The sequence below is a fragment of the Strix uralensis genome, chromosome 3 (genome assembly GCF_047716275.1).
Source record: "Strix uralensis isolate ZFMK-TIS-50842 chromosome 3, bStrUra1, whole genome shotgun sequence".
NCBI lineage: Eukaryota > Metazoa > Chordata > Aves > Strigiformes > Strigidae > Strix > Strix uralensis.
In genome coordinates this window covers 41,791,018-41,803,732 of record NC_133974.1, presented here as the reverse complement: position 1 = coordinate 41,803,732, position 12,715 = coordinate 41,791,018, and the positions used below count along the sequence as shown (strand labels likewise).

Sequence of the window (12,715 nt, the reverse complement as noted above, 5' to 3'; positions counted from 1 at the left end):
TTCTCATGCTACCCAAATTTAATTTTCTTTGATCTATTTGGGAATGTAAAAAGGATGTATTTTATGCAATTGAGAACAATTCTGAATAAAAGTGACTGTAAAGGAAAATATAAAAAACTGTAGGGCAATAATGGAGAAGCCCTTACAGAAGCTCAATGAGATACTTGTCCCCTTCTCTTTTCTGTAAACAGGAGCAAGTCCTCACAAAAGACAGTTTTATCAAACTCATCCCACTTGAGTGAAGTGTAAACAGCAATAAAATTAAATAAAAACATGACAAAAAAGAGAAAGGGAGGTGGGTGGCTTTAAATGAATAGTGGTGAATTGCAGAGAATGCATAAAGCTGAAAGAAACCCTGACAAATCTATAATCAGAAGTGCTAAAGACTGTAAGTACATCAGGGAGGATTTATGAGGTACCGGTGATCAGATTGTCAGTAAAGGCACCCGATGGGCAGGAGTGTTCAGTGCATCCTTCAGCTCTGCAAAGGCACTGGCAGCTGCATTCACCTTTGCTGCAGATAGTGAGATACTTCCTATGCCAGACAGTGTGGGGGTGCCAGGGGATACCTGTCAGAGAGGATCAGACGATACCAGCATAGCTGACGTCACTTACTGTTATAAGGAATGGGGTTTTTTTGAACTTGCTCTTGCTTTTGGATTACATTGACAAAAATAGTTATTATACATTTCAAAGGCTGTGTAGATTGCTTGTCATTAAAAATAGCTCTACACAAATCTTTGTGAATGGATTAAATTGATTAAAAATTAAATGACAGACCTCTGTAAATTCTGAATCAACTATCGTGTACCTGAAGGATTGGGCATGAACTGATGATTAAATGCCGGCTATTAAATGCAACCCTTGGCTCTGGAAGTTCCTGAGAAATGTCTTTTTTCTTCCTAAGGCAGTGTCGGTGTCCCCAGCCAGTCCTCTGAAGCCTCTGCAGCCCCAGATTTGTTCTTAACAACTCTCTTGTGTGCTATTTGCTGTTTGATGATTTTTAAATGAACTGATCAGAGCTTGGCATTTCAGTAAGGCTGTGCCATCAATTTACAGATGGCATTGTAATACCATCAGGGTTTTCCATACTCTTTCCTCATACAGCATGCAATCCAAAGTTTTACTGGATTTTTAATTTGATTTTTTTTCATCCATTCTTTGAGTAGACAGGTTTGATCGAACATTCTCTGGTACTTAGGCCTTTTCCTGATGGTTAAAGTCAAGCAGACACGGGAAGATCATTCTTCTCCACTTACAACTTTTCAGGAGCAGAGGCAATACTGCAGACTGCGAAGTGGAACGCTTTGTCAGCAGCCCTAACCTTTGCAAAGAAACACAACCTTCTGCTGCAGCAAGCAGTTAAAAGCTAAACTTTTACCTCCAATCTTTCCCATTAATGGCTGTGCTTGGGTTTATCCCCCTGCTTTTAGGTGAACATTAATGCAGCCATGTTGGGAGTGCACTTTGTCCAGCTGGCTCCTTTTTTACAGCCAGCAGGGAGAGAGATGCTCCGACATGTCGATTTAAACAGGAGCCCAAAGTGAAGTGACTCGAAATTTTCCTATGTAGCATGTGCCCTGGAGCACAAGGACTTACATTCCTTCAAAACGTCCATTTAATACAAATATTTTAATTTTGTTGCTTCTTTTTCACCTCCTTATTAAAGTAAACAGGTTATCAATGTTAGCAGCAGCTACCAATGCCCCTTAGGTTTTACCATTTCTTTTCTGAACTGAATGATCTGAGGATGCTTTTCTTCTGATTTGCGATTCATGCTCCTATTACTCATGCTCATAATGATTTGTATTTTAATGACCTTAAAGCACATCCATGACGCTTCCACAGCCACATTTCTGCGTGTGTTGATGGTTTTCTAAACTCTGAATTTGTGACCAAAATTTTAAGCCTAATTCATCCTCATATTTGTATTTATTAGAATAGTCCCTTTATTTTAGCCTAATTCATCCTCATATTTGTATTTATTAGAGTAGTCCCTTTATTTTTCCTCCAAGATTTTTGTTCTTTACTGGCCAGTAATATTTCTCCCACACAGGCAAATGAATCTCAACCCTTTTGTATAAAGTTCCTTCTATTTATTATTATTCCTTTTAGGAATTTGCTGAGAAACAGCTAATTGCAGCAGTATTTACAAATTTGTCATATCTTATGCCCAGAGCCAAGGGGTTGAGGAATCTTCATGGTCCAAGTCCTTCCTGCACTGCTGGGGAACACCAGGGGTGCTGATCTGGATTTTCTTCCGAAAGTGCATGCAGTATCTGTCTGTCTGCTGTTTAGTTATGTCATTTTAGTGACTCTTACGCTTTTCTCAGGGGTTTGTTGTCATTCTTGTTCTAATGTTGTGTGACCTCTCAAATAAAAAGTTAGGCTTTTTTCCCCCTTAATATTCAGAAAACTGAAGGATTGCAGATCTTACTGACTTCTTTAGATAAACTGCCTCTTTTCCAACTGCTGTGGAGGGAAAAGTATGGTTTTGTCATCGTTAAATTCAAAAGGCAAAGTGAGCCCTCTGTCCACACAAACTGCTGGTACTCAGCTGATGTTTGTGGGGCAGATAGTCTCAGAATAGCGTATGACATTGCGTGACCACTGTCAAAAAGAGCTTTCTTGTGATAATGTTGCCTTGGTAACCAGCCAAGTCCTGGCTGGGTAAGGTGTGGGGCAGAGTCAGCTGCTTCTACTGTTGCTTGCTCTATCATGTTTGCTGCATCCTGGCTCCTCTGTGAGATGCTGTGCTCTCAGTCTGGTACCTCCCCTGGAGCCGTGGTGTCCGGAGTGGAAAGAGTATCATGTCCATCTTGGAGCCAGCTGAGACAGCAGGGCTGCCCACAGCAGGGGCCAGGTTTGAGTTAATGCTGTGGAGAAGCAGCGCTGGGGCTGCCATGCTGGCCTATGCCGTGGTGCTGGCAGCAACCCCGCTTGCCTCCATGGGGCTGAACCCGCCAGGCCGCCACTCCCAGGGCTCTGAAATTGGGCTGGCAGAAGTTGTCCCCAGAGTGCCGCAGGGATGGTAGACCAACGCTATTGCTGTCTGTTGCAGTCGCATCTATAAGAAGAATCATGATGTGACCAAAACTTGGAAAGGAAAGACGGAGCAGCTTCTGAGAGTCAATAACCATGACTTCACCATGCGGCCGGCTTTTGGAGGTGAGAATAAAATGGTTCTCTTGATTTCATGCTCATCTAATTAAAAATTATCTAATTAATCATGTAATTAAAAAAATAGCCTCTGACCAGATGCACCAGTGTGAAGGGAAAGGACTTGGGTGACTTCAGGAGATATTTGAGGCAATTCAGAGAGGCCTCATCCTCACCTCATAGTCCTCTGTACAGCTCCTACACTCCTTCCTATTTCTGAAATTGTCTCTTTTTTGGCTAGTGTTCCCCAGAGCTCAGGACGAACCCTCCCATTAAGTATTTCACTGTTGAGAAGATGAACAAGTTGCAGGTGTTAATGTTCACTTGTAGCTGTGAAGTTGCACTGAGCTTTTCAGCTGACATAATCAAATTGCAAAGTGAAGAATTCATTAGGTGGATCACATCCCATCCTTGCTGGGAGAAAATTGAGTATTTTTGTCCAGATAAAATCTTGTCTCAAGCTTTCTAAAGCAACCAAAAGAGCAGAAGAGGAGGCCACCATCATCTTCACTTCTGCGTTCTGTCATACCCAGTTACAGGAATGTGCTTGCCTGATCTTTCTAGGCTCACTACTGTAGAGGTAAGAGCGTTGCTGAATAAAAAATGTGGTGGTATACCAGTATGGAAATCATTCTTCTGATTAGATCAATAACCAAGCCCCTCCAGAACTAAGGACAGTGTTTTCTTCAGCTTTTGCTAAATGACTAATACTGAATCCTTTGTCAGTCAGCGTTCTAGGATGACGTGCAGCATCTCCCTTTCCAGTGGGTCACATGGGTGTTTTGTGTTATGCACCTAGTCCATAGAACAGAGCTTCTCTGACCTGCCCTTTCCTGGAGTAGCTGGAAGAATGTTTCTTACCCCACAGTGCAGATGTGCTGATCACAGCACAGTGCTGTCCCCATGCTCACAGTTTGTATTTCTCCAAACTCCAGAGTCCAAAATGTGTCATCACCAGTGTTTTTTCCCCCCACACTGTAATTTGCTAACAGGTTGCCATCCATCCTGCCTGTTGGAGGTAACTCTTTTGATCATCAGCGGTAAACTTGATCTGCTATTTCTAGGGTTGAATAGTTTGCCTTAAATTGTCCTCTGAATGGAACACAGGCAAATCTCCCTGGGGTTGGTGTCAGCACATGTGACAAGCCCAGGTGTGCAGCTGAAGCTGGGGGCTGAAGTCTGGGAGCTGGCTCTGGAGGCACTGGACATGCCTGCTCCTTTTTGAATCATCTGTAAAACTGATGCTGAATGAGCTGCCTTCAGGTCCGTCACTTGTTCCAGATGGGTATCTCTTTGAGAGTGATACTGCTGCTCCACCGTCTGGTTATGGAAAGGAAGATTATGGCTTATTGGTGGTATTTCTTCTCCTGCCAGGTTGCTTCTTGTGGAAGGTAAGCTTTTCAACAGGGTAGAATTGGGAAGGAATATGACCTCTGAAAGATGAAAAGACCAAGGAACTGTGAGATTTATTTCATGGATTAACCTACATCCTCTTGGCTCCAGGGGGAGAGAGTTGCTGTTGGGTTTGTCCAGTCAGCCTTCTTGTTGGCTCGATGTCCCATTTGCTTGTTTATTTATTGGTCTTAGTTTTCTTTACCTGACTTTTTAGGCTTCTCTTTTTCATTCTTCTGATCTTCTCAAGCACGTCTCACATTTCAGACAGTACTTTGCTACTGTCTGCAAAGCCTGGATCTGTGATGTATTGGCTGGATATCCATTGACTTCGGTCTGGCTTTACTTTGTTGGCATGCTGTTCCGTCATAGATGTTAGTGATCATGTGTCATCCCACATGGCTTGCCCAGCACAGCACTGCTTTATCATGGATTTGTGTCAGTAGGTTGTATGTTTCTTCTGAAGGGGGGTAGGAGGTTGCAGATGGTTTGACACACATGAAGATGGATTGCCAATTTGGTATGCTTCACCTTTCCTAACAGAAGACTAGACTCTGAGAAGTAGATATCATGCTCTGTTAAGTGAGTTCACTAATGTGTACATATGTCCCTAAATACCAGGTATGCCCTGTCCTGCTATAGGCTCATAAGGTTCCCCCTGCTTCCCATCCTGTAGATCCTCCTTCCTTCTCCTCTTCCCTCCCCAAAACCTTAAAAGAGACATATGTGGAAAGCTCCTGTGGTTCCTTCTGGAGCAGTAGCTTTTTCTTGGCTTTATTCTTCTCCTACATTCAGATAGGAACCACTATCATATAATAATCTGGCTGCAAATACATTTTCCTCTGATGACCATTTTCACTCCTCAATGCAAAGCTGGTGCCTGTGCTGGATTTCTTCCTTTTCCTTCAGAGAAGAGAAGACAAGACAGTGTTTCTGGTGCTGAAGATCATTCCTGTTTGCCCCTAATTACATGGTGGAAGTCAGTGTCCTAGTTCCAGCAGCTCTCCTGAAGCAAGCAAGAGGGGAGAAGCAAAGTGCAGAGGCAGGTTCAGATTTGAAAGCACACAGGACCCCAGGCTGGTGGCCCCTAGGACAGATACAGTATGCATCATATGCAGTTGCAGGTACTGCGTGGACAGAACCATGCATGGCTTGTAAATTACGGCAGTGGGAAGGAGGAGAATCACAAATGCTCATGAGACAGCTGTCACCACCAAACCAGTCTCACTGAGGGTGGCCATCCAAGCCGTATTTCATCATACTAAAATACAAGGGAGTAGAACAAACAGAGAAAAATAGCCAACTCAGAGAGAGTGCAGCTATGGGATCCTTAGTTATCTTGGTGACTCAATTTTGAATAGAGCTGGTTTTAACAGTATGTGGTTTTCCCAGCCAGTGAAGTCAATGACAAACTCTGCTGGTCCCAAAGGGAAGGGATCAGGCTTTCCTTTCAGCAGGCAGAAAACAGTGTCAGCATCAGAGAGGGAATCAGAGGCCAAAAGACCTGCTGGCTCCTGGGTTTGATGGGGTGGCGTGGCAAGGCTTCTCTGGGAGGAGATTTGGACTCCTTCCCTCGACTCAGTTAGAGATAGCTGGGGAGCCACTGTGATTTTTTTTTTCCTAGATGGATGTATGTCAGAGTATGACGCCTGTGCTTTTTGGGGAAGCTGAGGAGTTTTGTTCTGTTGTGCTGATGGTTCAGGTTTTGATGTCCAGTGTCACCACTGCACCGTATTTCTGTAAACAGACCAAATTTTTACTATTTTTGTCAGTGTCACAGAGCCCATGAGGAACACCTTTGTGCACAGTTCACACTGAATAGACACACATAGTTACACAGCTAGTCTTCCACTGCTAATGCAACTGCATTGTAATCTCCCTCTTGTCTTGTTTTCCCATACTATGTCTCGTTGCATCATTAGGATACTCCTAGAGCCTAAAACCTTGGAGTAACATTTATATAATTGAGAAATAGCCTAACAGCCTTCAGAGAGAAAGTGACTTTATTTATAAAGGAAAACATGGTGTTTCTTTAATTTTTGCTCAAAGCCTCCTTATCTTGCAGAGCTACCTGGGACAAAGGTGGGATATTAGCAAAGTTATGCTGAAGTTGCATGCGATAAGGGGCAAAACATGGCAACAGCTTTGTTGAGGCTCCAGCCTTGGAAAGCATGACTCATATGCACAGAGATAGCTCAGGTGCTACAGGTTCTTGCACAGCTGCAGAATTATGCAGTGTATTTTTAGAGACAGGTGATAAGCCTGATGGAAAAAAGTATAAAGGAAAGAAAACAGAAGTCTGGTAAGAGGCAATCCTTGTATTTTGTTCTATAATGTTATTGGTGAGGCAGTCACAGTGATTTGCTATGCACTGTGAGTCCTTCCAGGTTTTGCTGTGACAACGTCAGTCAAACTGATGTGGTCTGACCTGCATTAAGATAAAAAGGCTTTTGTACTGCAGAAGTGGAGTAGAGCAGCCTGTGGGACACATGTGACTGTAGCTGGTCGCTGCCCTAGGACCCTCTCTGCTCTCTGGGAGCAGCTCAAGGGCCATAGTCTAATGGAGAGTCCAGCTTCACAGCGTTGCATTGGACCTGTGATGTTATGGTGCAGGTGGGAAAGGCAACTCATCTCTGGAAAACATAAATAATAAGGAAATTGTGAGTGACATTAGACTACAAAGAAACCCAATACTTCAGAAATGATGGTTACCAAGCTTAGTGGAATAATGGGCAACTGTTAACCTTCAACATTTTTGGTAGAGCAGACTACAGCTTCTAGACTTTAAGCTAAAAGGGGATGGGGTCTGTAGCTGCTTTATTGTGGCCACGGTGACTCTTGCTGGTCTGCAGGGGACAGTCAGCAAGCTGCCAGCCCAACACAGCTGTGTCCACTGGACAGAGCAACGTGCAAGGGAAGAAAAACATTAGAGAAAGCTGAAGAGTTTTTCAAGAAAAAGTATCTTTGTAAAGAGCAAGTGAGCAAGCAAATGTTGTATAAGTTGTGTTATTAACAGCCCAGTAAGCATGGTTGTCTTGCCTGCTCTCAGGCCATTAGAGACAAGCACAGTGGTAACAGTGGTAATGGCAAAAATTTTTGCTTTGCTGATGTTCAAAGTAGCCTCCATAAGCTAAAATAGACTGCGTTTGTTATGACCCTTAGGCAGTTATGTCCATGTCAGTGACCTTGTTCTAGCTAGCAGATGTTCAGGTATTATTTACAAATATTAATATTTAAAGATTATGTAAATGTTTGGTTTGCTGCCTTCCTTAAACATCCATTTTAAGCATTTCATCTATGACATCTCGTATTTTACAGGGAGTCTGTGAATAAGCAGCTTTAGTTGATACTTAAAATAGCTGTATCTTCTTTGCTGAGGAACAGCCTAATGCTGTACTTTTATTCTATTTCTTCATAGCTTAATAGCCTAACGTCAGCTGGTCCTTGCTGCCCTTTCTTGGCAGTGTTTTTGTCAGGATGGATGAATGGTGGCGTGAATGAAGCATCAGTAGTTCACTTAGGGTTCATATCAAGGGCTGGAATAAAACTTGCTTCTCCCTCAATGAGTTGAGGGGAAACAAAGGTCTCTGCAGTCATGTAGCAGCTGATGAGTGTATCCTGGTGGTGACTGCCCAGAAGCTGCCCACACTAAGAGGTCCCAGACATATATACATACATTAAAAAAAGAATAAATACATATATACACACACATATATACAAGCAGAAACACTGAAGACTGTTTTGCAGCTTGCAGACATGGATCCCTCATGGACGTTTGCAAGCCTCTCTGAGTGGCGCAAATGTATCTGGCAGCAAAGAAGTCTCAAACCTGTTTGTTTCCCATGTAGATATTTTTATCTCAGGGCCTACATCTGCCTCACTCCTTCAAAGATAGATGAGGGGACAGAGAGACTGTCTCAGAGAAAAACAATGAACCTTTGAAATCGCTGTCACAAAACTTTAGTCTCAGCTGGAGTGGAAGACTGGCTCCAGGCATTTTCATGGTAGCACGTTATTCCCTGTGTTCCAAAGCCTGCTCCACTGTTAAAAAATAAAAACCATGGTTGTGACCAGTACCTGTTTCTGACTAGGAACTGACTGGTCCTTTGCAGCTTTCATGCTGCTCCTCAGTGGGTGGTTTTAGGTGCTGAGACACACTGGGATGCAACAGGCTTTAATGTTGGGCACCTTCTGAAGTCATTCCTGAACGGGACCTGTGGAAACCTCCTGGGTTCCCTGGAGGGGTTAGCTGCAGAGCAGATGTCCCATACAACCTGGGACAGAGTTTAGTATTCAAACTGGAATTTTTGCAAGGTGCAACAAGCCACAAAGTCTTCCTGGTGTCAGAACCCATGCAAAATGGAGACTTGTTGGGTCCACCTATTCTACTTGTACAGCCACTGAATGCAGGTGCAAAGTGGGTCTTCTCTAAAGGTATTCTGTACAGCATCTTTTCTATATGCAGCACCTAAGTCAAATGTGTAATGGCTTTCACTGAAGAGTTGGTCACAAAACAGAGCAGCTCACTGCAGAAGAAAAAGAAATGAGGGAGCACTCTCACCGCTGATTCTCAGGACACCGGGTTGTGAATTTGGCAAAGGAATAAAGACATAAAGCCACAAACACCTTGACAGACTGGTCCCTGAGTATCTTTTTAATATCCAAGTTTGATCTGAGGCAAGGACGCTGACATGCAGGAATTTGCAGAAATAAGATGTTGCTGATGCAGTTTTGGAAGGCAGTACCTTTACAGTGAGAAGGTTCAAGGGTGCTCTACCATGTCACATGTAAATCCTATGCAGAAATTGTGGGACTAATGGATATTGCCCAATACAAGAGAGAAAGCAGAAGCACTCCCATCAGCCTCGGATTGTGCTTCGGGGCATTTAAATCCTCTCTCAACATGCAAATATAAATATCTCCTTCAAAAGGAAAAGCTCCTGTTTTCCATTTCCAGTTTCTATAATGTCGAATTTGCTAATGACTGTGTGAGCGTCTTGTGTTTGCTTGGAAGCTGCTGCTCTGCTGTGTCTGAGATGAAGGGGGAATAGTTTATTTGTGGCTTTGTTTCTGTGTGGAACTCTGTGGAACTCTGTGACTTTTATGAAGTTTTTTAAGAGTCCAGGGTTTGCTATCTGGTTGTATCAGTCCTGCTGAATTAGAATTTCAGTTCTGCAAGATATTGCAGTGGACAGTGATGGAGATGATTGATGTTGACGTGTTTGCTGTTTCTGGAAGAAATGTTTCAGTTGAAGGTTATGCAATTTCTCTCTAGACCTTGATCTATAAATACTTGATCTCATGTTTAATTTGAATAATTCCATTAATTTGGCTGACATGTTTCAGAGACCCTAAAGTATGAACTGCAAAGATTTGCTGGTCTGCAGTCTTTGAGCAGAGCAGCACTGCTTCCTCTTCTCAGCCAAATCCACATATTTCATGTGGATTCATTTAGCTTTCCATCCAGCAGTGAACATCCTAGAGAGCAGCCTGAGCTTTGAGATTTCTCCAGTGTTACAGTATTCAGGTCTTTTCCTGCTTGTAATTCTCCAAGCTGATCCTTCTGGTTTTCCTCTCTCTGAAAAAACACGAATATTGATAAAATATTGTTTATGACAAGGAAAAGTTGGTTGATGAGGGCTTTTGTGCTTTTAATGCTATAGTCTAAGTTACTTGTCCTCTGTCTATCTGCTCAATGTGTCAGATACCATCTCAGCTATTCTTTTCCCTTCCCATTTGCACCTTCCTCATCCTCTGCTCCCTTTCAATAACGAGATTTTTTTCTGTTTGCTCATCCCTAGTGGCATTTGATGGGGAATTTGGCAAAGCATCTGGACCGCCAGTGGTTCAACAGTTTAGTTTCCAGAGAGACACGATTAAAAAGCTAGCAGTTCCCAGCTGACTCAAAGGATTAGTGAGACCAAAGATCTCTTGACATCTTTCTGTGACTGATCAACAGCCGTTAATTCAATGGTATGTGCTGTAGCCAAGATGACTTTTAAGGAAACCCAGGGTTTGTTTCTGTGGTTTAAACAGGGCATTTTTTTACAGGGCTTCTGGTTTGCTTCAGACACTGCATGCATTTACAATGTTGCTCTCATCAAATGCCTCTGTAAAACTGCATCGTAGTAGAAGTGTTGAAGAGTGATAGACCAAGTGAATATGCAAATATCATTATCAGTTATGCTTATTGCCTAGAGCAGGACTTGGTGATCAACTGATTCCCACCACTAGCTCCCAGGCAGAAACATTTGGGCTGGCCCCTCTGGATCTTCATCCACTCTTCCCTGCTCAGCTCAGCCTCTTGTCCAAGCCTCCTCCAAAGGGTCTTCTTGGTGTCTCAATGTACTCTCATTGCTATTTATGTGCTTTCTCATCACCTCAGCTCCAGGTGCTGAATGAGGAGCAGGGAGAAGGGAAAAGCAGTGATTGCTCCTGATGACTGTAGTAGGATTTTCCCCAAGAAAGGCAGGATAAATATTTCCACTGATAAGTAATTTTACAGTTTCATCTTCATACTGTCTGTATTAAGAACTTCACATTTGAGTCCAGAGTTCAAACTATTTCTCCCTCTCTCTATTATACTCAATGTTTTATCATCCCTCAAATTCATGATTAACCATAGAAAAGAAAAAAGTAAAAGCAGTTTCACTGATGTACAAGACACCTAACCTCAGACCTCTTTTCTCAAGGGCTTTCCAGACCATCCAGCTTTACACTGAACACCCTATATTTTGAGTTTAATAAAGCTTCATGGCAGCTCCAGACTGAGCCTTAGACTTTGGCCTTGCAATGAGATAACTGTTGGTTATCTGGGAGCCAAACTGAGCATTTGGTGCAAGAACATGAAAAAAGAAAAGAACGTAGACATAGTATTTTATCTTCAAGAGCAGATAGGGGAGGAACAGGAGAGAGGGACAAATACTAACTTGGCAGCATTCTGTTTGTTGGTTTTTTTGTGTTTGGTTTTCAGCTGATGTTTTTTTAATCTGTGATTAGTGTTCAGTCAGGCATGGAAATTGAGCAGTAAATAAACTTTGGATGGGTGTTGATTTCCTGAATCAAGGCTAAATTAAGCATTCGTAGACAGAGAGTGTCTCTTGCAGTCTGGAAGATGGGTGGGGGGCTGCCCAGCATGTGCTGGGCATGTAGCCCCTCAGCACCAAGGAGACCCAGTAGGAAGTACCATGGCTGACTGCTGGCTTCCTCTTCTGGCACAGCCCGATTGCGCTGTGAAGTCATCCTGGCAGAGACTGTGTCTTCTCTGTTAGCACTGTGCTTACCACGACATGGCTGTTTGGGATGGCAGCACTGCGGGCACTACCACAATGTCAACAGCTGTGTGTGATAATGAATAATATTCATTACAAAAGTTTTCTAGAGAAAGAGCCAGAGGCAGGGATGATGGCAGCCTTGTGCCAGCCCTGAAATGGGCTGTGTTGGACCGTGGAGCTTTTCTGAAGTGTCTTACTCTGAGCATTGAGCCTTGTTCTTGAAGAGGCCCAAGTTAACTATCAAAAATATGGTTACACTGAAGAGCTGTTGGGTATTTAAAGGCATTAAGGGAATAGATAAGTATTTAAATAATTTCCCAGGCTCTTCCTGATCACCATGCATGACTTCATGAGATATCTGAGCAAAGAAAGGCTAACTGGCTACCAACACGGCACTGTCTATCAGCAAGCTTGTGTCGTTTCCCTGATGATTATACTGCACATTAAAAATGCATGTTATCACCACAGATACAGTGCTTTTTGCTACACAGTCTACCTTGTTTTTAAAAAAACCCCACATTTTACTGCACAGGAGGAATATCATAGAGAAATTCTTTCTCTTGGTGTTGTTTTTAACATTTGTTTACTCGATGTCTTAAATAATTGTAGAGAGTAGAAAGAAGTGTGGCTGCAACCAAGGTATAAACTCATAGAGTGATTTCAGATTGAAAAGGACTGCATTAAATTACTATATGTAAGACAGACAGGGTTGGTAGAGAGATGTAGCATGACTTATTAGGTCAACTGAAAAGAACCAGAAGTAACAAACCACCACCTTAAAACCAGCACTCCATAAACACTCTAATAAGCTAATTTGCTTATTAGACATTATCACAGTCAATAACTACTCAACTGAAGAGGGTGAAGGGGAGTAGAATACTGCAAAGCCA

At 42.8% G+C, this 12,715-nt stretch overlaps 1 protein-coding gene across 1 annotated transcript in view; it reads left to right on the top strand.

The window, feature by feature from the left end:
- The window catches only part of LOC141941762 (gamma-aminobutyric acid receptor subunit rho-2-like), a 42,870-nt gene that overhangs the window by 7,485 nt on the left and 22,670 nt on the right, over nt 1-12,715 (top strand). Inside the window, exon 2 of the mRNA XM_074864736.1 lies at nt 3,062-3,168. Within this exon, the coding sequence (XP_074720837.1) occupies nt 3,062-3,168 (107 nt within the window). The remainder of the gene's footprint in view (nt 1-3,061; nt 3,169-12,715) is intronic.